This window comes from Xiphophorus couchianus, chromosome 18 (genome assembly GCF_001444195.1).
Source record: "Xiphophorus couchianus chromosome 18, X_couchianus-1.0, whole genome shotgun sequence".
In the NCBI taxonomy this organism is placed as follows: domain Eukaryota; kingdom Metazoa; phylum Chordata; class Actinopteri; order Cyprinodontiformes; family Poeciliidae; genus Xiphophorus; species Xiphophorus couchianus.
The window spans coordinates 27,037,121-27,062,534 of NC_040245.1; the positions used below are offsets into that span (position 1 = coordinate 27,037,121).

Consider the following 25,414-nt stretch of genomic DNA (forward strand, 5'->3'; position numbering starts at 1 on the left):
TTTTTTATTTTTTGTATTCAACTAATTTGTCCTTTTTGTGCCTTTTGGGCCTCTATACCATGTGTAGTGTGAAAAAATGCTAATTAAGCTGCTGTTAAACAAACATCCAGGCATTTGATTGACTCATATTCACAACTCTGTCAAGATTAAAGCTTTCATTGCTGCGCTGACTTCCACAGGCAACGTTCTCTGACTGGTGTTTGTGTCAGTCAAAGCAAATTGCTTTTTTTTTTTTTCTGTTTGTTTGTTTGGGCAGGATGTCCAACGAGTCTGATTCATCGAAACTCGTATGGAAACCTTTACAAAGTTGACTTTCAAATCTCAGGATTCCCATTTGATACAGTCCGTTCCACTGAAAAGCGGTGAACTTTACTGCGACTGCTCAAATGTTGGCCCATGTTGTCAAACAGTATGTACACACGGAGCCTTAAGGCTTCTGAACGCCTCCGAGAGTCATTAACCGTCAACGCGAAACATAATTATTGGCCCCACCATCAATGGGAATTCCGTTATAAATGCCCTCTATGACTTTAATAGAACCGCCGCATATAAACTACATATGGATACACTTTGGATGATTTACACAGTTTTGGCAGACCCATTACTTTAGCTTAGTCCTGCCGCTGCAGTACAGTATCGCCGCAGGGAGTGCAATATATTTGAATCATTTGGCTTTTGTCCTGTCATGATAAATGGATATAGTCGGTGGCTGATGGTGCTGCTCCCTCCGCAGGCGACTTGGCAGACGTAGCCAGGTACGTATGTGCTTTACGTATGCAGAGTTTGTGTATTTGGTTGCATGTGAGAAGGAGTAAAAGATCCAGCAGATGCAGACGGGCATCCAAACACCAGTGGAATTAGCACAGAAGTCTTTTAATTAAAAGTGTGGAAATCAAACATATGTGGCTCATCTCGTGCGTGCGTCGCCCTTCCACCATGCCGCTCGGATTCCCAAATACTATTTTTAAATGAAATGAGCTTTATCCGCTTCGGCACTCGGTTTGCTTCCTTTTGTTCTTCTGTGATTCTTCTTTTTTTCTCTCAGCTATTTTTAGACTCTCTGAACTGTCACCTTATGAAACGTGGCTGTCACACAATCATGCCAGGTCGTTTTATGTTTAACTTCATCTCGGTTTGTTGCTTGCTTTTTATGTGATTGTATGTTATTGCAGTGCTGAGAGAGAGAGAGAGAGAGAGAGAGAGAGAGAGAGAGAGAGAGAGAGACTTCCATCGTTGTTTTCCTCATATCCTCCAGCTTATTATTTTATGTCTTCCATTTTAAATTTAAAGACTTCTGGTGATCAAAGGGACAGAAAAGGCCCTAAAAAAAACAACGCGGCCGAGTCGTTTTAACCCAGGTTTAAGTAACAAACGGGCCTAGCAATTAATGTTTGACACCGTAAATAATCAAAGAAAGTTACGATTAATGATGGAATATTTCTAATAAAGGCTTTGCTCATACCAGCTGATAATTTGGAAGAGGTTTGATTAGTCAGGGTATGGATTTGCGTCACTGTGGCGGTAGAAATAATGCCTGGGAACAAGCTGTAGCAACTGGTTTGTCAAGGATGAAAAGACTGCTACCTCGGCTTTTTTTCGCTTTACTTGGAAACATTTTCATTGTTAACTCATCGAGCTTTCAGGGGAATTCTCCTCTACCAGGCCAAGAAAGGTTTTACATGCCACGCAAGCCTCCGCGTGGCTTTCCTCTTCCTTTGAAGCAAAGCCAAATTGACAGAAAACTGTGTCACGGTGTGTGCTCTGGGTCTGCTACAGTCTTTGTTTGGTAGTTGTGTTGTTTTTGAAATGCTGTCATTTCTTATGTATGCAGCTTTAGGTACAAATATGGCTACATTCGCAAAGCGACCAAAGGCGACTTGATTTTCCTTTTGGCCTGTATAAGACTTTTTAATGGCTGCCTGAACGGCCCAATTCTGATCTTTTCACCCAGAAAATCCGAACTGTGCCACTTCCATATGTGGTACTGTCTGATTGTTTTCAAAACGCCTGAAGTCTGACCAGTCATGTAGCATTTAATCTGACTTTCTCACCATTAATGTGAGTTGTGCATCATAATTCTACCCCAGAAGAAGCCAGACATGGTAAACCTGGACATAAACAATGACTTAAAGTTGTAATCATGAAAGAAGTCTGTGTCAGTGAAAAGCATCTCATCACAATTTCACTACTCATAGCTCTGACTACATATCCACACTTCTCTACAGAAGGTCATTACAAATTCATAACACAAAGAAAGCTAATAAAAAATAAAGCATGATCTTTATTTTAATTAGCTTCTCTTGTGTTATGATTTTGTGACAATAAAAAAAATAAAAATGGCTCTGAAAAACTTTAAAATTGAACCGCAGACAGCGGCGTCCACTAGAGGTGCGCTGCTGGTGTGACGCCTACGCTCTTCTTCTGTACAAGCGGGTCGCTTTGGAGTCGTCAATCGTTCACACAGAAGTCTCGTATTTGATTAGTAATATGAATAACTATACAAAAAGTAAATAGTTTGGATTTCAACAGAAAAAAAATGGAACTGAGCATTAAGGCCTGCTGTGTGAACAAAGCCCATCTGCTTCACAATTTGGATTTTCTTTTGTCCGCTACGTCTCCATGTTTTCATCAGCCTCCTTCATTTTATCTCAAACTAGCATTTCATTATGTGAATGTCTGTCATCGTCTTCCAGCCAATTTAGTTAAAACCCTTCATATTGTAGACATTTCTTCATTTGTTGGTCAGATCCTATTTTAATTCTTCATTAAGACCTCCTTCAAACTGGACTTAAACTGCCAAAGACATTTTTAAAAATTCAACCAAAACATGAGTGGTATCTGTACAGTGTGAGAGCACAAAGCCTCTGTGGTGAGACGGTGGCTTGTTGTTTGTTGCTGTAGAATATCTGGGTTCTAGATGCCCAATGCTGGAGCCTGGTGGCGTTAGCAGTTGCTTACTCTTGTGTGGCTCCCACACACCTGCACGGTTTACTAATCGAATCAATCTGAAACAGTAATGGCCGTGCTGTTTCCACTGCAACCCAACCACGCCCAGACCAGGCTGGCAACACTCCATGTCATTTATTTGAAATGCTTTCGGCTCTTCAGCATGTGCACAGCGTCTCAGGCTACAGGCTGTAGCAAAACGAATCTCACCAAGCAACTGAAACATGCCATGCCACAAAAAGAAGGGGGAGAGAAAATGCACACAGACATCTGTTTGCACTACGCTCGCAGTGCTCAGGTTCCCAGGTTGACGGGAAAGCGTGCATACCTCCAAATTGTGCACATAAGCTGGATGCTGGGACATTTTCAGACTTCAGAGTTCACAATCTGTTTGGGAAGCAAGCAAAGAGATGCCCTCACATTGTATTTAAAAGTTATGAAGAAGGGAAGGTGGGGGAGTATTATTTTAAATAGGATATGCATAGAATAGTAAAATAAGTTTATTATAATTTTAATTTAAAGGGGCAGAATTGTGTAAAATAGATTTTTTGTAGTTTTATGTCATGTTATAATGCTATAATGCTAAGCCTACATGGAGGGTTACTTTGATTCTTTCATGCGCGTTTGAGGAATCCTTGAATCTCCCGTGACAACCACTCAGGGGTTCTAGACACCTGAGCCGTGTCCGAATTCAGGGTCTGCATCCTTCGAAGGACCCCGGGTAAAGATCCTTTCTCTTTGCACTTTGTACATTTATGCACAAGCCCACTGTAAAGGAGGCCTTACCACCAAGTCTCAGATTCTGAAATCCCTCAAAATATCACTTCTTAGCTTATGTCGTTGATAATGGTTTAGTTGGCGTTCCGGTCGGAACTCCCGCTGGTTTCGCCTTGACTATTTACTGCGACAGAGCGATCGTATTCAAATGAATGTCCTGGAAGTGGTGACACTGCCAGAGTGTTGACGGCTTACAGTTTCACAGGACATGTGCTGATGCACAGGGAACAAATCACAGAAACAAAGCAGGGGACAGAACAAGCCCATGCATATCAATAGCAGAAGCATCGACGGCCTGAAACTCACTTGGAACTTAAACTACTGTCTTAAACAGAAAGGTAGACGTTGACCCTATCATTATTTAAATTATATTTTTACCATTTAGCATCATTTTCTGAAATATTGCCTTGGTTTTTGAATTTATTATGCACCATTTCGTCCCATCTCCATTGATTTTCCTTACATACTTTCTATGAAACACCAATTTCTTCGTTACATTCAACCAAGAATATATAAAAGGGAGAAACTAGTTCAGGTGCTTTCCAAAAAGGCATAAACAGCCAAAGCAGTCACTTTTTTTTTTTTACACCAGAAGTGTAGCACAGCAACATAATGAATGCCTTTATGTCGCAAATATTTCTATTCTGCTGCATTTCTGCACAAACTTCATTATTTCACCCATTTCCCTTTCATTGACTGCAAGAATATTCAGAGGCAATATCGCCGGCAGTCATACCGAGGAATGCCAAATGAGACGATGTCTATAACATTCTTCTGGCAACTGTGAAAACAAAAGGGGGGGGAAAAAATAATAATAATTTGGAACAAATATTCCGAGCTAAGTGTTGTTGGTCACAGCTGCTGGCAGCAACGTTCATCTGCGAGTTCTCTGCTCCGGCGGAAAATAACGGGCCGAATCTGAGCTTTTAAACAAGCCAACGGAGAAATTCTTTAAAAATGCTAATGAGAATCAGCCTGAGAGAAGATATTATTATTATTTTGGTTCTACGTGTGGCAGTGATTGCCGTTTCTTTATCCTCAAAGAATAAGTGCTTGGTTTTTTCCCCCCTTTCGTTCCGCCCTTTCTAATAAAAAGAAATGTGCAATCACTGACCCGTACTTACAATTGTCAGAAGCTGATTTGCTGGCATTGCTCGGCTTCTTGTGAAATTGGGGCTTACGTAAATAAACATGCATTAAAAAAAAAAGAAAAAAAGGATTTGATGTAAACCGCACTATTCATCCTGCAAACATTAAGCTATTTTTATTTTATTAGTCATTTAGAATCGTTAAAGATAAGGCTGTCAGGCATTTACTTTAGAAATGTGTCATAGTATTTAATAATTTAAATCAAAGTCCCTGTGTTTACTCTGGAATCACAAAGTTGAAAAAGTAAGTAGACGGACCGGAAATGTTGCAGATTTAAAAAATGAGTTTTTCTTTCCTGCCATCAGCTAACAGAGGCCTCTGGTAGTTTTAAAATGCAATCATCTTAATAAGAATGAAGATTTAGCTTTGTTCAGCTTCCACATCACAAATGTCTCTGTTCGTTTTCCAAACAGCTACATTCCTGCTTCCCATAAAGTATAATATCCCTAATTCCACTTTGGAGCTTCTCAGTAAAATGACTTTTAACCAAAGAAATGGTAGGAATTTTTGTTGTTGTTGTTTTTAAACTGTAACTTTATGCTTTGATACCTGTAACTGACCTACACCCATTTCCATTTTGCACCTTACACATCTAGGGTGCGTTCACACCAGCCCTGTTAAGTCTACTGTAATCCAACTCCTGTTTGTTTGCCTGGAAAGTTCAGCTCGTTTGAAGAGATGTGAGGGCGCAATCAGACTTTGAAGCGGACCAAAAAAAAGCAAACTCTGGTACACCAAAAACCTCGGTCTCGGTTCAAGTGAACTCTGGCGCGGTTTGAATGCATATGTGAACGGCAAGCAAACCAGAGACCGCTACAAAACCAGGAAATGGGCTATAGCGCAGGGCATTCTGGGAAAATAAAACCCAAACAAGCGCTCGAGGGAGAAATGGCTCGTGGTCTTTCATCAGAGACAAAAGAGAAATCCTGCCACCGCTAAAATCTGTCGCCACTCCGAGGAGGAAGTTGCGCTCACATCCAAATGTATTTTGGATAATTTTCTACGGGCGTGCCGTGGTGGCGTAGTGGTTAGTGCGACCCATATTTGGAGGCCTTGAGTCCTCGACGCGGCCGTCGCGGGTTCAACTCCCAGACCCGATGACATTTGCCGCATGTCTTCCCCCCTCTCCTTCCCCATTTCCTGTCAGCCCCACTGTCATATAAGGGACACTAGAGCCCACAAAAAGACCCCCTGGAGGGGTAAAAATAATAATAATAATAATTTTCTACATTATCAAATAGTGGCTTCCCTTTGCAGAAATTGTTTGAAATTGATACTTTTTCACCAATCGCTTTTGCTGAAGAAAAGATATTTCCATTTGTTTTGTCCATTATTCACTTGGATCCTTTTCTTTATGTATTCAGGCTAACTATTTTTTAAATCAATCTAGCAGGTACTGTACAACGTATATCCCTTAAGACGTGCAAATTAAAGCTACCAGCTGCTGTCATCATAACAGCTTACAGGCAACAACTTTATGATGTCCCGAGAAAAAACAAGAAATGTGGGGAAACAGTCAAAGACAAAACTGAAAGGCCAGTTTTAATTACAAGTCACATTTGTGCATAGGGGAAAGTTAGAATAACAAAAGTAGAGCGCTTCAAATTGGCTGAAAGACGAGAATAATTTAGTGGCTGTCAGGACGCTCAAAACGTGAGTCAAGATATTTATTTCTGATCCGTCAAAGGTCTGACACTGTACACCCCCATTGGTTTCTGAAGCCAACCAAATGGAAATATACATACTTTACATCAATTCAGACCCGTTAATTAAAGAGATATATAAAACCTCTGCAACAATACAACACGTCCCTGTGTGCTTTTACTACTGTTATCAGCCAGTGCATCCCTGGGTATTATTGCAAGCGGTGCAGAGTGAGGACGCAATTTAGAGTCTACTGGTGGCAGCAGCGAAACAACAAGAGTGTTTATCAGGGTCTTTGGAGAGACACAGGAAATTGAGTTTGTCCAGTCTAATGATGGGTAGAGTCACGCAGCTGTACAGGCGTACCGTTTCTCCTCTATTAGCGAAGATGTGTTATTCATGAGGGCAAATCCAGTATGAACTATCCGACATTGACATTCTACGCATTCGCGTCTCATTGTCTGCCCGGGTGGGAGGGGAGGGGTGATGAGGGGACCCGAGGCATTCTGTTTTATTCACTTATTCACCTACTTTCTGAAAAACATGGGAACTTGGTAACCGCAGGAACAGTTGGAGAGGTAAACGGAGGTGAAGTCAAAACTTCACAGAACGACTCGGAGCTCAACGACTTGCGACGAGGGTGTTAACACGCGGGGCCAGAGCACAAATAGCTGCACAGTTTTTTTTATTACTATTTTAACACATTATCTCTCTCTGTGTATGTGAGCTTGCGTCTTTATTCTGCCAAGTTCCAAATAGGCGCAATTGGCATATACATGCTTTGTTGCGTCCTTAGCTATTAATATAATGCAATCTGAAGCTGAATGGTTTCCTTTTTGTGTGTGAGCTTACAATGCTGCTATAACAGACATTGATTTTTTTTGTCTTCGTCAACCATTTTTAAGAACAGCCTTTCCTCATTTTTTTTTTTTTACAGAAAACCAGTCATGCTGTTGAAAGCCTGTAAGCGTGTAAGCAAACATTAATTAGACTTTTATGCCGTCACGCCGTCGTGAGCTGCGTCATTTACATCTCAGCCCGAAGCGTCACAGTGCATCCCCTTCGGCCCCCATCCAGTCTGAAACCCGAGTGGTGGTAATGTACGAGGTGTCTTGTTGCGCGATTGCGTTTGTGTTTACATCTGCGTTTACTGGTGCAATTACACGGGGCGAGCTGTCAGGTACTCAAGTCAGAGAGGAAGGGAACGCGGTGCCAGCTGCGAAGGGAGAGCACGCGCGATCTCTGAGTGTTGCTGTAAACAAGGAAATGGGTGTTTACTGCTCCCAGCCAGTGTGTAGAAAGAGCTTCCACATTATATATTCATGTTGTCTAAAACCTCACCTGGGATGAGGGTAAAAAAAATTAAATAAAATAAAAAATTTCCTCCACAGAGAGAAAGGGAGTTGAGGAAGACGTGTTGCGCTGCTATTAATAGCTTTTCTCGCTGCTTTTGGTATTTTAACATTCAGTGATGTTACAATTAAAAAGTTGAATTTGTTTTATTGGGATATACTGTCAACGCTTTGGCTGTTTTAGTGTATGATTTTCACCTTTGGAGACTGAACTTGTTTTTGCCCGTTCTTCTTTTCAAAATAGAACAGTTTCCCTGCAACAGTAAGTTGTTTTGATGGTGTGGATTTTATGTTCAGAGGGACGTTTTGGCCTCCAAAGTCAACTTCTTGCACTGGATTTTATTTAGCAGTTTCAGGGTCAACAGGACACAATACAAATGCACATACTTCCTCTAAAACACTGCCTACGTTTCCATTAACCATTAAATTGCGCAAATTGAAAGTAAGAAAATAAATTAACTTAATGGAAACACACCAATTTTGAAAAAATATGTTATTTGATCAAAAGTTTCTTGTGCTAGGATGAGGTGGTTTTTCAGCCGTAACCTCATACACTTTTTATGACACCGCACAAGTCACGTGATCAACAGCCTTATGTTACTACTGGAGAAAACCATGAAGAAGACAACAGGAAGTAGTAGGAGGATGATGGTTTGTTTTTGTTTCTAACAAGCTCCATCAGAGCTCTCACAGACTGGCACAGTTCATAAAAAGTTGTCACTTCAACGTATTGAATCCTTAGCCCTTCTGTAAAATTAGCAACCACAGTTTCTCCAAAACGCAGCATACGCAGCCGCTCGCAAGGGTGTCGTCACTCCAACACCCGAATCAGACACTGACATCTCCTCTGATGGTTGATAGATGATGAGCGCCGTGGCTGAGTTATGAATATATCTCATGTGACCTCTATTTTTACTGACTTATCGCGTGAGCAAGTTTATTCACGTATGATTTTAATTTCATTTCAGATTTAGTGGAAACACAGCAGTTGCGAAATTGTGTTTTTCCAACATTGGCAGAATATCGACAAAGATTTGCGCACATTTATAGTAGAAGCGCAGCTACAGTTTTAGAGGAAAAGGGAATTAGTTGCGATGTTTTTTTTTTTATTTCTCGCAGGCTGAGGCGAGCAAGCAGAGAGGAGGTGCATCCTTATGGTGCTAACATGATTAGCAGATCACTGATTTAAACTGTCTCCCTATCTCGGCAACATCTACATTCTCAATCCCCCACGCTCTCCCAGTGTATCAGGCTTATCGCTTTCTGTCTCTCGCCTGCTCAGATAATTCTTCTGTTAGAGATCTGCTACCTAATTCTTATTGAAGACATGCATGAGGGAAGGGTTTAATGGAAAAAGTTTAGGGCCTGAAAAAATAATTACTGGAGTGAGGAGATAATTTTCTTTTTCTTGGATAAACTCCTTGCCATGACAGGTGATTAAAATAAGCCATCTAATCTCACAACAAATATAAAAGCAAACGGCAGCTTAGGTTTGATTTGTGCCTTTTTTTTCTTTTTTTTTTTTTAAAACATTCTTGCTAAAAATCCTCCTTACACGAGGGTCACAATTTCACAAGAAATTGTGAACCACTGAGACCCAAAATTAACAATTAGGAAGCCACATCTCAAATACCAGGTGCGCGCCGCTTAATGCAAATTTCTCCTCGCGGTGCGGCTGGAAAATTTACTGTCTTGTCTTATTTGTCTGATAAATAAAGCAAGTTCTTATTTCCCAGAAGAAACGGAAAGGGGGAGAGAGAAAAAAACCTACATTTTCACCAATTTACTCAAGTCAGCAGGTGCCGTGCTTGATGCGTCTTCATGGGAATGGCAAGTAAAGAGGAAAACACCCGCAGAGTGATAAAGTAGCGAAACGGCGCTCTCGTTAAGGCTTGAAGGTGTGAAAAATCTGAACATGGCACATAACAGACAGAGCCATCCAGGTCCTGGTGATAGCAAAAATCAGAGTGTGGGGGGGGGGGTCCTCTCAGGGTAGGACAAGGTTACTGGTGCAACATTTTCCCCACCTTTGTCACTAACCTTCCACCCCTTTTGATAGTGTTGAGCCATGAAGAATCACCTCATTTATTGAGCACTTTTTTTTTCTTTTTTTTTGGCTTAGTGAGGGTTGCATGCGTCTTCCATTGTCGCCCAGTGGCAGAGCTCAACAAATAGGATTAGATTTGTTGCCCGTGAGAGCACGCTCCCGTTCAGGTGACACGCGAGCTCGACGTGCGCGCCGGCAAGCGCGACTAGAAAACGGGAGAATTACCGCTAAAGGTCAGCAGAGTCAGACGCTGAATGTCACAGCTTAGCCACAGTTTGGCAAGAAAATACATTCAGATAAATAGGCTTGTCTCCCGGGAAAATGCCCAAGACTGAATTTCCAGCATAAAAGACCTGGGATTACAGGGTGGGTTAAAAGGCAACAGAGGGATATCGATTGGAGGACAGTGTATCCAGGCTCCATGTTGCTTTGAATAATAAATTGACTAGAAGGCAAGCCGAGGGAGGGGGTTTCAGATGGAACCTTGGTAATGGACTGAATTGGGCTCATCTTGGGATGAGACTGTGCAAAATGTCCCATCTCCTATCTAGTGCATCTGAGGGACTCGTGTCGTTGATCGGAAAGTGCCTCCAGAGCAGCTGACTGCAACTATTCCACAGCCCATTTAGCAGCACAAACTGACTAATTACAAGCCCTCTCTTGTGGGGAAAGTAATACCAGCAGACGCAGAAGCAAGGAATCAGGAGTCTCCCGACGGTGGCAGAATATTGGAAGGGGCGACTCCTGGAAGGGCCGCATCATGTGTCGGATGAGACCAATCGGAATCAGCGAAGAGTCTCGTGACTCGGAGGAGCAGGTGTTATTGTTTGTTATCTTTTAAGTACGTTCGTTCTGTTGGCGGCAGCGCATTCGTGGGATTAATGTGGTAAAGTGTGAGCAAGAGGGTCCATATGCCATATGCAGAGTACCATGCTCTGTGCCATGAGCTGAAAATATTAGAGACATTATACTGCTTCGTGAAATCAACAGAGAATTCAGAAGTCTCTTGACTTTTTTGTCAATAAAGTCTATTGTTTCACTCTATATACCACATTGTGCTCTGATGTAGTATTTTGTAGAGATGCACCAGTGTGATATTAATATCTTTATTGGTCCTCATATTGAAAAAAAAATCTAGATTGGGTTTCAGTGACAATGTGCCAGATCCGTAAGGGCAGATCTATTCAGTCTAACTCTAGACCTCGTGCTCTGATCAACATCATGCTTTATTATTTATTTTTAGAATTCCTAATTGCACTTTCTGAACAATTTGAAAGAATGTTGCAGTTTAATTTTTACATGTTTTACCAAGTTAGTCAACCTGTTGTTTTTGTAAGTTTCTTATTTATTTCACATTGGCTGTTCTACTCCTAATTGCACTGACTGAACAAATTGTTTAACATGTTAGACCAAGCTTGTGAAGCTACTGGTGTTTTTAAATGTGCTGTATGAGATATCAAATAAGTTTAGAATTGAGTACATTTATGTCTATGTTTGCAAAAAAAAAAAAAAAAAGATGTAAACCTCAGGTATCGGTGTCGGAAGTGGAAAATGTGGATCAGTGCATCACTAGTTTGGCATTTATATTACATAGTAACTTCTCTTTCAGCTAAACCACCCTCATCCCAAATGATAACTCTAGGAAAATTATAAATTGAGTTAATCCTCAATGTACAATGAAGCTTCTATGTCCAGGACAGACCATTCTTCTTCAGTGAACTTTGATAAAACTGTAAATGAGACAAGATCATTTTCATTTTTATTTTATATTGTGTTGTAACGGAAAATTACATTTTGACACATGATCAAACATGCTTCTCTTGTAAAAAAAAAAAAACGTGTTGAAACTGAATAATGTCATAACATGTAAGGCTTGTCTTTGACGTGTTGAAAGTCTCTAATTTTATTATGTAGTAATATACAGTATATATGAACACATTTGAAATCATTGTGCAGTAATTTGTGGACACTTACCTCAATGTGGCATTTACTTTGCGTTCTAATGCGGTAGAAATGCGTAATGCTCATGTGAAAAACAAAATGCGTGTAAAGGGTTTCCTCACATGTTGTACATATGGAAAATTGGATTGTTTTCCATATCATTTTCATTTTGTGTAGTAACTTGTAAATGTGTGTCTTGTGACCACTATGCTCATATGTGAAGCAAATGTGGAGGGATCATAATGTGTGAAATCTCCTATTTCAAATGCTGATTTATGTTGAGTAATAAACAAAATACTTACACTAACGTGCAAAATACATTTGGGGGGGGAAAAATCATGTGGAGAACATTTTTGTCACTTTTTTTGTAACTTTTTAACCTGAGCTTTTTCAACAGGCAGAAACTTTCAAGTCCATCATTGTGGCTATTCTGTCAGGTCGTCAAAAGTGAAACAGCAAAGATTGAGATTTTTGGTTCAGAATTAAAAGTCTGGTTTGTCAGTGAAAGTAAATGGAACAATTCCTTTGTTAATGTAATTAACTACAAGGTCTTGAAGTTGCAGTGAATTTTTGCGATTCTGTATTTGTCCCCAGCCATTTTTATCCTTTTCATCACATTTATATTCAGCGGTTTTACTAATTTTTTTAGAGTGCAAACAAGTTACACTCATTTCAAAGCTGCAGTTTAGCAATGTCATAACAAAATTCACCAATGTTATTCAATTTGCTTTTAACTTTTTGTGTCAGCTTTGATGTTTATAAAGTCCATATTTACCACAGTACACTATAATAGACATATTTGGCTTCAGAGTATGATTTTGACATAGATTGAGTAGTTATTCCACTGGTTTTATTAAAACATATATTTTATTCACTCATACTGAGGTAGCCAAACAGATTTAGAGTGTCATATCTTGTTTTACAGAAAGTGTATCGGATGCATTACAATAGATTTTATTCCAACTGACAACAAAATAAAGCAAACTCTAAAAAACACAAAACCTGAACTACCCTGTAGAACTGAACACAGAAGCCGTCACAAAACTGACCTGGTGTCAAACACTGGGACAAAATCTGATTGGGTTTGGGGAACTAAATGCTGCTTGAAATACAGAGTTGAGCTAATTTTACTTTATGAATAAAAGCAAAGTCCTCTTTCCTCTTTTTTAGTTTTGCTAAACATAATAATGACAGAAGAGCAACAAAAGAAATTCTTGATACTTTGCTGGTTTAAATTCATCAAAATGTTCAATATGTTTGGGTTTGGTTTGCTCTTATTCACTCATATTTTTGTTTAGTGGGACAGCACCTTTAACCTCCGTCTCTGTCTTTGTTCTCTACAGGCTGTGGGCTGGAGTTCCTGCTGGTTCTCTGTGGCCTCAAGTTTTCCTGGTCCTGCCCCCGTCACTGCATATGCTACACTGCGCCCAGTACCGTCTCCTGCCAGGCCCACAACTTCCTGTCGATCCCTGACGGCATCCCTCCAGACAGCGAGCGCATTTTCTTGCAAAACAACAAAATCCACCGCCTGCTACGAGGGCACTTCAACCCAAACACGGTCACTCTGTGGATCTACTCCAACAACATCACGTACATAGAGCCGTCCACCTTCCACGGCTTCACGTTGCTGGAGGAGCTGGACCTCGGAGACAACCGCCACCTGCGCTCTTTGGCCGAAGATACCTTCCATGGCCTGAATCGGCTCAGCGCGCTTCACCTGTACCGCTGTGGTCTCAGTTCACTTCCGAACAACATCTTCAAAGGCCTTCGGAATCTACAGTACCTCTATTTGCAGGTACATTTCGAACAGACATTGTTAAAACTTTGAATTCTGACCTCAAGTTTTGTTTTTGTTGACGCGCCATCCAAGAATTCAGAGTCAGGGCGGGTAGAAGGGTGGCACACTGAAATAGAAAATTTCATCTAAATATCTACCCAAACTAAACACATGAATCTGTTTAGAATGTTTGTTACAGTGGCTTAGGGCACAGGCTACATTTTCTAGTCACGTTTAGCTTAGCATACCATAAACAACTATTTTTAGCATTGTAATGCTAACGCTATTCAACTTATCAATTTAAAGTCAAAACACCTGTAGCTGTTTGTTACAGTGGCTTAGGGCACAGGCTACATTTTCTAGTCACATGATTAGCCTGATTAGCTTAGTGTTGCTTAAACAACTATTTTTAGCATTGTCGTGCTAACTCTATTCAACTTACTCAAAGTCGAAACACCTGTTTGAAACAGGGGCTTAAATTTTTCTTGTCACACGATTAGTCTAGCATTGCTGTTCAACTTATTTATCAACTTTAAGTCAAAATTATCAAATCGTTAGACTACAAATTGCAGACAACTACTTAATTACCCTCGTTTCGCCTTTATAAAGAGTTTTTTTGTGCAGTAGTTTGAGGTCGTTTTTTGTTATTAATAAAAATCATATACATCAACTGACATGAAGTAGGTGACAAAACACTGATCTATATAAGATATGATATGAACAAGCTCTGGTGTAGGGAGCCAATCAGATTTCAAGGATATTCTGTAGTTTTGAGACATACTACTAAGTGGGGTTGCAATGTTTCTATAAATGTTTTATAAATGATCCGTCACCGACAGTGGGGTGAGGCCATGAAACTGTTGACGGAAGACTCTGGCTGTTTTCTCTTTAAAGATAAATGAGAAGATGCTCCAAAGATCAGAAAACAAGAGCTAAACTACCCAACATAGTCATCAACTCATGTTGGGTCGATAAATGCTGTTTCTGTGAAAGTCTGGAACAGCTAATATATATTAATCAAGGTGAGCTTTGTCTCTACTGATTAATGTCACCATGAGAGTCTGACAGAAGAGCGCTGACAACATGGAAAATGATTGCCATGTCTAAGTAGTAATTTAAAATTTGTTCATGTACGCTCGTGGTAAAAACAAAAGCACACCCTCTGTCAAGTCATGCCAATTCTAGATTCTGAAATTATCTAAATCCAACTCCAAATGTACGAAACCATACATCGCAGACTTAAGATACCAAACTCTGGGTGATTACAAACTATGCCAATTTTGTATTTACTGTGTTTCTGTGTTAATAGTGGCTAATTATGTAATTATCAGCTACCGTTGAAACCAGATATTTACATCTGAATAAATAAAAAAATTTAGCTCATAGTTTGAAGTCAAATCAGATCAAACTTTCTTGTTTTAGCTTAGTTAAACTACCAAAATTAGTTCTATTTGTTTAATCCCAGAAAACTTGACAACTTTTATTTGGAATATAAAATGTATTATATTGAGTGCTTGTTGCAACCTTGTGCCACGTGGACATAAGTTTAGGTTTTAATATCAACAGCAAAGTAAGACATTACAATTTACAATCCATCCACTATGTGTCTTCTCAGGATAATCACCTGAAGTATCTGCAGGATGACACATTTATGGATCTCCACAACCTCAGCCACCTGTTCCTCCACGGAAACCGTCTGTGGAGCCTCAACCAGAACACCTTCAGAGGACTTCGAGCCTTGGACCGTTTGCTTCTGCACAAAAATCTGATTGAGTGGATCGACTGTTTGGCCTTTCATGACCTGAAACGCCTCACCACCCTCTACTTGTTCAACAACACCCTCGTGGAGTTGTCTGGACAGTGCCTGGACATGCTTCCTGCCTTGGAATACTTGCGCCTCAACGACAACCCCTGGTCATGCGACTGCAAAGCCCTTTCGCTCTGGGAATGGTTGAAAAGGTTTAGAGGTTCGACTTCTTCGGTCGGCTGCCAGGCCCCGGTCAACATGGTTGGGAAAGACCTCAAAGAGCTGCGCATGGAGGACTTCTCCAATTGTTCTTCGACAGTTTCTGAGTCCAGATCGCAGACTAACAATCTTTCTGGCACGGTCAATCCCTCCATGAACCGTGGAGTCGCAGTCGGCTCTGGAGATCAGACCCATATCGTGGATCTCTTGAGACCCGGGCCGCCTAAAAACTGTACAAAGCCTCGCAATCGAGGGAGCAAGAAGAAGGGTGACAACGAGGTTCACCACTCAAAGGAGGTCATGTCAGAAAAGGATGATTCCTCCCATGATTTCACAGAGGGACGAAAACATGACCACACATCCCCAGATGGCACAGTCACACAGAGAAAGCACAAGTGTCCTCGGACCACTGTTCGCCCCCCCAGTGGGGTACAACAAGCCAACAATAAGGCCCTCTCATCCAAGGCATCACTACATATCCAAGCACTCTTTGTGGCCTTGATAGTGACAAATATCGACCACATTCTCCGCTGACCTTCAGAGGGTTTAACAAATCTAACAGACAAAAAAAAGGCAAAGCACAGCCTCAACACCTCTCTCTTGCTCCTGCACTACAAGGCCTGTGTCTCTTATGTATGTGTGTGAATGTGACTATATGTGTAAATGTTGTAGGGAGCTTTATTGTTCAAACTGAAGACGATATCAAAAAGCATCAATCATTTGTGAGGGAAAGATTCAGAGCACAAAAAGTCAGACTGAAAATGATCGGAAGTCAATGCACACTAAGCTTGCACTGCCAATGCCAGTATGATTTCTTCACCATACATCTTGGTGTTTTATTTTATTTTTATTTTTTTTACTCGACCAGAGCTTGGATAACCAAAATTCAATAAAAAGAAAGTATGGGTAAGAGACATAAGATAACTCAAGCTAACACTTGCTAGCTAAGTGGCTCTGAATGTCTTCAAATAGACAATTTAGCTTTAGCTTCGTTGTGTCGAAGATGGTAACGCTGACAGCAAGGAATCAACAAATAATTCCGTTTGAGACTTTTTTTTGCTTTTAATAGCTTTCTGTTCTAAATTTTGTAAAGTGCAACTCCTTGTTTTAAAGCGTTGGAATGCCAGCAGTTTCTCAATGAATATCACACTGAAAGGTTTTGAATAAAAACCCCATTGCCTTTAGATTGTATTGGCCATAAAGAGAACAGCCATTAAACTCACACAGAGTTACTAAGCTGTAGCAGATGATAGAAATATATTTCTTAGACATTTTGTTACTTTTTTCGTGTGCTAATCTACCTTCTGCCTGCACAGTATTTCTGCACACTATTCTCTCTTCCATCTTCATTAACATCTCTTCTGTTCTGTGCAACTGAAGATTAAGCTGCTAATTGCTTCATGATGACAAGGATTGCCATTTGCTATTTTCATCTGCTTGGAAACGTGCGTCTCTTGGGGGGATCAAGCTGTGAATATCGAGGAGTCTGTCTATATCTTGTGTAAGATGTTGTTCATTTGATTGTTTTTTTTTTTCCTACGACACAAAACGGACCTACCGATACACAACCTGTTGCAGGGCCAAGATGAGCCTTAGAGGTCAGAGGTGAAGTTTCTGGGTTTCTTCGTAAAGAGTGCGAGGAGCCATTTTGCTTTTTTCTTTTCCCTTGATCGCTCAACCTCAAAAGGTACACACAAAACAGGACTCCTTCAAAAAAACAACAAAAAAAAAAAAAAACACGGGCATACCTTAAATAACTCAATGAACAGTTAAAGGGAACAATTGAAAAGGAGCAACTTTCCAACTGGGCTCAAGCAGAGTTGTGCCTCTTCATGTACCGTTGCGGATCCCCGTGGAGACGAGGATTTCATTACAAGACGGTTCGTCTTTGAAGAGGGAAGTGCAAAACTGTTACGGGACGACTCGCTGTACTTCTGGAGCTTTCGTGCCTCCCTCGAAATATGTCACAAGTTCAAATAAAAGTGTTTGTATCGACGGCGTGAACTGTATCAGTAACGACGGAGACGAGAGGACATCTCACAGTGCTGATAATCATTCTACTGTATTACTACAAGAAAAAACAGTATCAGTGACATCGACAATGATAACAGGGTTTTCTGGCTCCTCCCATCAAGGGGAGTGTTTGAGTTGTTCTGTTGACTTCTTTATTTTTCATGTTTCTATTTTTAGAGCCGTCGTTTTGAATCGTTCCTCATCCTTTTCTTTCTCGTTCTTGCTGTATGGCTATTCATCTTTTTTTTTTTCTTTACCATGGATAAACTGTTCAGTAAGTTATCATTGAAAACAGCACAAAAATGTTTATAAAGATATTAAAGTCTATATCTTCTTATGTCTACCGTTGCAGTCTGTATGACTGTTTATTCTTGCTGCGTTTGGCTAATGTGGGGGGAAACAGAAAATAAACAACGTTCCCTTGAATCTATTTTAAACAAAGATATATTCTGTCAGCATATTTTAGGGTTTGCTCTCACTCAGTTCTCTGTTTGTCTGTGCAATACTTTGCCACGTGTCTCTGATTAGATGCTACCGGCTGAACTATTTCTGCCTTCATTAACTAGACCTCGGCTTCCTACACATCTAAAAGACTGTCCAACAATACAAAGAGTAAGTATTAGAATCTTTCAGCAACCACCGGGGGGGAAAAAAAATTCAAACTAAAATCAAGGCCAACAGGACACTAGGAGAAAGCTGTTCTTTCATCAAAGTGGTCTTTAAGTTATAACAATTAAGAATATCACATGGAATATGCAGATTTTCTCGACTATTGTCTTGCATATTAAGGTGCATTCCTACCAACCCTTAAATCAAACTCTAGTTCATTTGCCTTTGGGGAAGTATGAATGCGCAAGCTAAATAAACCAAAACAGCGAACTCTAGTCCGCCTAAAAACCTAGGTCTCTGGTGCGGTTCAAATGCTTGAGTGGGTGCAAGCGGACTGGAGACCGTCCCATAAACAAGAAGTGGACTACAACGGAGGGCACGCAACATGCAAGTCTAACACTAGAGGGAGAAATGGCTTGCAATATTTTACCAAAGACAAACAAGAAATCCTACAGTCGCTGAAATTTGGAGCAACTCCATTTGTGTTTACATTTTGTGAACAAGGAAGTTGAGCGAATGTCTTCTCCAAAAGTTTTTCTGTTGCTTCCTAGAGCAGTTCTTTGGTTCAACGCCACCACAGCTGAAGGGGTGAACAGGTTTTTTAATTAGTTTGGATTGTTTGATGGAGTTCAGTATGAAAAACCACGCAAAGTGAAAATGTAAGAAATGGTGCAACTTAGGTCCCCAATCGAACTGAGTCTAGTGGACTATCAGGTGTGTAAACACCCTTAATGGCCCTTCAAAGCAGTTTTCTATTTAAATTCTAATTCCCGTTGAAATTATGATCACAGGACAGAAAATAATCCAAAAGTAGGCAGTCAGTGTGATATCCTTGATTCACCTGAATAAATGAATGGGCTGATGGTTTGAGAAAATGGGTCAGTACCCTTAGCATACTACTACATTCGCTACAAAATGCTTTGTTATATATGGAAATATAAGATTAAAGGAAAGAATGAGTGATAATTGAATAATATAATGAAGAAATTGCAGTTGATTAGTAGACAAGAAAACACAAAATTATAATAATGTGGAATAATGAGTTTTTCCAACACTGGTTTAGGTTCTATCAGGGGCGGATGGGTCAAAGCAACCTATTTTAACACAAGGGTACACAAAATTAAAAATAATTATTTTAAGTATTGAATTTGAAGGAAAAAAAACTCTCATTAATAGGGATATTAGCAAGTAGAAGTACCTGTGGTAATCCAACTGACCTAAATCAGGAAGTTTTCGTCTGATTTAAGGTTCGTCAGCCTTTTTATACATTGTATGTAAATATATTGGTTCAATTCTACATTTAGAATTCAAATTATTTCTTTATAAAAGTCCACCACCAAAGCCCAGTTCATGAATAGATTCACTTTTGCCCTTCTGCTCAGCTTTTGTGTTTTAAAGTTCACAGGCTTCTAAAGGGAGGCAATTTCAGTACTTCAGTATTAATGTTCAACTTGGAAACCCTGGACTTGAAAATCTATGGAGATTTTGGTCCTGCCATTGTTTTGCATTTTTGCCTTACAGCATTTTAACTTTAAGTTTAACTTTTAGTAAGACAGAACATTCAGTCCGTTACAGTTTTATGTTTTCAGGACTGATGCTTATTTTGCGATTATTAATAATTTATGGTGGTAGATTAGCTCATTTAAACCCCTGCTCTACTGATCTGTCAGAGTTGGAGTGTGGGTCGCCTTTTTTGTTGTTCTTAACGGAACCAAAACCCACCAAATTCCACAGCACATCTACATGTTCGTTTGTCAAAGTCAAGCTAGCATAACTGACCTATTTCCCTCTTCCTTACTATTTTTTTTTTTTTAGCTAAATCGTTTTCCTGACCTTGTAATCTAGTTGTAACGTTGACAATTAGCGACTGCATCCCTTTTTCTTCTAGGTATCATGCATAAATGTAAAATTTTGCACATTATGTTGACAACTTGACATCTAAAACCATTGCTAGTCATCTTCAGTGAGCAGCTTTTTGTCCTCCAGGAAGGAGCTAGGGGACGGGATCTTGGACGTGTGATGTCACATCGCAACATGTCTACAGTAACTTCATTTAATTGTGTGTAAATGATTATGTGGCTTTGTATGATAGCTCTGTGACAAACTGGCCACCCATAATAAGTTGCCCATGTTGCTAAACACCCACAAATTTGTGAAAAATACTTTGAATTTAAAGCTTGTAGAAAGAATCTAAAGTCAGGGAGAAAGTACTCCCACGGTCACTCTTTCAATCTCATTTACCAGACTTATTACAAAAGGTAGTCCAGAGAAATAGATGTATTTCTAATCTTTCCATTTCAAAGAAAATCTAACAAGCAGTTTTTGTTCATATATATTTTTTGTCAGGCCTAAATCAGCTGAAAGGTTTTCTATATAACAGCTGGTGAGAGAAATTGCATAAAATAGTGAATTTGCTGCTGTATTTTAATTAAAAAGCTCAATGAAGTGAAACTGGTACCATAAAAAAAAAAGAAGCTGAGTAGAACATTGGCAGAGGGAGAGAGACTACAGTCTGTCTGTAACAGAGCAGCTGGATAGAGAAAAAATATACATCTGAATTTATGTGGAAAGAAATTAAACACAAATAAAACATAATCAAATGTCGTCTCTCTGCAATGAAACGGAGAAGAAACAAACTGATAAAGAACGAACACAATATGAGTAAATACAATACAGCGCTCTAGCAAACCTTTCTCAGACAGATGACTTCTACACAAACTTATGAACATAGATCCCTCATTATTATACGAAGTCCGTCTCAACGTGAAAAAATTCATATCACTTATTTATACAGGAAAAATGCTGCTTTTTTTTTTTTTTAAACGTTTTGTGGGACCAAAATCCCCGACCGAAAACGCTGCGCCGCAAGTACCCGCCCCCTCGTAATGCAACCTTTGACTATCTGTGCCCGTTTCTTTGCTTTTTAATAGACTCGCCGCCATCGCTGTGTGGCTTTAATTAAAACCATGCAATTAGAAAATTGAAAAAGAGATGAAGAAAGTGGGGGTGAGCCAGAAAGAGAGACACCACGCCAAGGGACGCGATAATTAAGAGCCGGAGCGCCACAGAGCGCCACAACACTTGCGCCTCGTGTGACTTTTCTCCACCGCCGCTTCGTTCCCGCCGAGTCCCTCCCTCCACGCTCCTTCGCAAAGCTTATAGCACTTCTTTCACCAGAAAAATAAAAACTGCTTTTCTTATGGCAGCTCTTTTATTTTGTCTATTTGTTTGGCTGAAAAATCCCCCCAGAGCAGTTTTGTGCTCCAGTTCTTCAACAGCAGCCAGGCCGCATGCTGAAGTGACGGGCTTGAGCAGCTCGAGGCCACGCCAGCACCTGCATGGATTACAGGCTCACTAATCCTCTGCTTCTCGACCTCTAGTCAAATGAAATATGAGGGAGAAAGACTGAAAGTCAGAGTGGAGTGTTCCTCGACGCGACGCAGCTACAACGTTTAGGCTGATTTACCAAGGAGGGGTTCGTCATCCGTCTGTTCGGTTGGAGGACTGAAGCTGACGCAATTAAAATCAAAAGTAGAAATATATTTAGATTTTTAGTTTACCTTATGCATTTCTGCCTTATTATGCAAATGAGGAGGGCCGGCGTCTTAAAGGGGCCGTATTAAGTAAAATTGACTTTTTTTCAGCTTTACATCATGGTTTTGTAATGTCATGTTTGATTTAGACAGTATTTTTATAACGACTGAAGGTAAAGCAGCTGTTTGATTGTGCTATAAAACGACACTATGTGGCTGAAAAACACATCATACTGCGTCTGTAAGGCTTAACCTTCTGCCTATATATTCAATCTTAGGTGTATATATATACAGTATATTACAACTTTGTATTTATCACCTAAGATGGAGTAGCTTTCAACAAATAATTTCCCCTTGGGAATGAATAAAGTATATTCTATTCTATTTTATTGGTTGGTTAACATTCTACTATACAAAAAAAATATTAAAACGGCACATAGAGATAAAAGCAGTTGTGGGGGAAATATATATATATAACCCTCACCAGCAATATGGACTACTCTAACAAATACAAAAAGAGAAACAAAACTATATAATTTTGTAAGATCTGTTCTGGTTTGGTATTTATATTAGTTACGCCAGGTGTTTGCTAATTGCTGCTGCCGCCAGTCTAGAGGAGTGCTGGAAGCGCGGGAAAGGAGTGATCTGTGGGGCGGGAGCTCTATTACGGACTCCAGCTCCTAGGAGGAGCTTTGTGGAAATAGGCGGAGCTTTGTGAGAGCAAGCGTTTAGGCACCCCCGAATGGTTGCCCCGGATGATTCAAGCATTCCTCAAACATGCATGAAAGGATCAAGGCAACCCTCCAGGTATGGTTTAGATCTGGGAGTAACATTATAACATCATATAAAGCTCAGATAAATTGATTTTACTTATTATGCAAAATCAGTAACATGCAATAAACACGGTAAATTAAAAAAAAAGTCAATACAGCCAATAAAATCAACTAATAAACAGAATAGGATGATGAATCAATTCTCTTTTCACTGTAAACGGTAGTTAGGAAGGCAAAAAAAAATAACATAAGGCTCAGTGTTTGACAACGGCAGCCTTTGGTGCAGAGAAATATGATGATTCTCAACAATTAATGAAATCATTTAAAAGGCTTCTAGCCCATCTTCCACAGGGGGCCAATTGGGAGTACATTCTTCGTCTGAGAAGAAATTTTAACCTTTTATGTAAAAATATCTTTCCAGGACTTTCATGATAAAATAAGTACTAACCAGTTCTATTATACTCACCCACTTGGAATTATCATCTAACCTACACTGAAATACCTCCGGCCTAAAAAGGTTGATATTCTGGTGGCGAACTAAAATAAAAATACAAATGTTGATGTCATCAATTTAATTCAGCTCCCAATCTTCTGGTTTCGTCCACGGCAACAACACTCTGCTGCTTCCCGTGAGCCGGGAGCAAAAGGAGGGAAGCTCTATTCTTTCCCTTTCCCCCGCCAGCCCCTCTGTTAAGTGTCAGTGCCCAGATATATCCAGTTTTTTCTTTCCTTTTTTTTTTTTTTTAATTTGAATAAAACTCCCTTCTGATCTACTGACAAAGTGGCTCTCTGGCTCTCTGGCTCTGGGTACAAAAAGAGTGAAACATGCTGATGCCGTAGCGATTTTGTCACTCACCTTGAGGCGAGCCAGTTACAGAGCTGCCCGAGTTCCCTTGATATGGCCCAATCTGTTTAAGTGCAAAAAAAAAAGGGAAAAAAAGTAGGGAGTAAAAAGCAGGAAAATGGTTTGGGCCCTCTTCTATTCTGCATCAAGGCCCTGATTTTTCTACTTCTTCTTTTTTTTTATAATGAACCCGATAATGTAATGTTTTGCACGCCTTCTGTCAACACTCCCGAATCAAAGTCTTTGAAGTTGTTTATTAATCATACGCAGGGATGAAATCGGAGAAAGATTGATTCTAAAAAACAAAAGAAAAGAAATAAAAAATCAAAAAAACAGAAGAGGAGCAGCTGAATATGGACACATTCCAGAGATACAAACATCAAACGGCCTCCTGTCCATCAGCTGAGCATCATTACCACGCAAGACATGCAGGAGTCATGCAGAGAAGAGGCTTTTCTGCTGCTTTTCCCACATCACACGTCTGCGAAAGACTCCATACGCACGCCGCGTACCCCTCGTTCAACTCTGTGTCTCTCATCAGGAAGCTAAGTTCAAGCTAGTCTCGCACAAATAAACACAGATCAGCGGGAACACGACATTAATAGCATAAATATATGCCCGAAAGTGTTGTTACATTTCTGCAAGAAACACACACACACACACACACACACACACACACACATCCCCCAGCATCGCGGGGGTATTTGTGCGTCTGTACGGCTTTCAAGTAGGTTCGTGCCGCCCACGCGTGTACTAGGAGCCAGCTGCGTTTATAAAAAAAAAAAAACTCCCAATGAACTCGAAAACCGCGGCCAAGTGCCAATCTTCAGCAACTTCTAATAGTTCGTTCTACTTTGGAGCTTGCCGGGTTTTTTTACTATTATTATTATTCTGAGCACACAAGTGTTGTGGCCAGGTCAAGAATAATTAAACGCTCAATCATTAATGTTCAAAAATCACATTTCAGCTGGTAATTTAAACTGCCACACGTGTACGAGTTTCCCTGAGCTTCTAGCAAAGCATAAATGTGATTCAACTCAAAAACAGCCATCAGATTTTTAATAAAAGCCTGCAGACATTTCAACCAGGACTTTGGTCTTTCCATGTAATGCTGGACTTTAACTTCTATAAGAGAGAGGATTACCAAGCTGTTGGGGAAAAAAAAAATTAAAATGTTTTGAATTAAAAATTGAAAATGCCCTTTTTCCAACGTCCAAAGAGCATATTGTGAGATATTCGGAGAGTGTGTTATAATCCCAGTGTGAAAAGCCGAGATGAGGAACCTCCCTTGACCTTCTGCTCCTGACCTTCGGCGCATCACGATCGCTAGGGCAACGCAGGCTCGGGGACGTCAGGGAAAAAAATCTCGTCTCTCAGTCCTTCGTCCCATTCAGAAATAATCTCGAATGTTTTCACTCGGTCTCAGATGGACAGGCCAGACATTCGACATCTGTTCAACTTCACCTTTCAGATCTGCTTGGGAAACTCGGTAGTCGGGTTTCAGACGAGAAGATGAAAGACACCAGCGAGAGCGCCGTCAGCAAAGTTGCAAGGCAACCATCTGTGGTGATATTAAGACACAACAGGCAGGATTAACTTGTGTATATGTGAAGTGTAATCTTTTTTTTTTCGGGAAACAATGTCATCTAAGCAGGAACAAGTATTAAAATGGGCATTAAACTGTTTGGTATTAAATGTTTGTGGGATCCGATGTAGTTGCCAAGGTCTTTATGCTTACGGTGACCATTTCTCAAAAAGTGTTTATGCTCAAACTTTGTCACATTTTGTCATGTTTCAATCAGAAGTGTCAATGAAATTAGTTTTATTGGGATATTAACAGTGTGCCCTTACAGTGTGCGTACTACAAATAAAACTAGAACATTTGCATTTCCTGTGAAAATGCAGTGTGAAGGCTGTATGCTGAATGCTTTTCGTGAAAATGCAAAAATCCCAACCAACCAGTATTAGAAATTGGTGCAGAACTGAGCTTACGAAGCCAAATTCAAAGATCACAACAGTTTATAAGATATAATAAGCTAAAAC

At 40.1% G+C, this 25,414-nt stretch overlaps 1 protein-coding gene across 1 annotated transcript in view; it reads left to right on the plus strand.

Moving 5' to 3' along the window:
* The window catches only part of rtn4rl1b (reticulon 4 receptor-like 1b), a 203,951-nt gene extending 185,996 nt beyond the window's left edge, over positions 1-17,955 (plus strand). Inside the window, exons 2-3 of the mRNA XM_027999209.1 lie at positions 13,200-13,651; positions 15,249-17,955. Coding sequence (XP_027855010.1) covers positions 13,200-13,651; positions 15,249-16,133 — 1,337 coding nt within the window. The 3' untranslated portion in view covers positions 16,134-17,955. The remainder of the gene's footprint in view (positions 1-13,199; positions 13,652-15,248) is intronic.
* Positions 17,956-25,414: the final 7,459 nt, after the last annotated feature.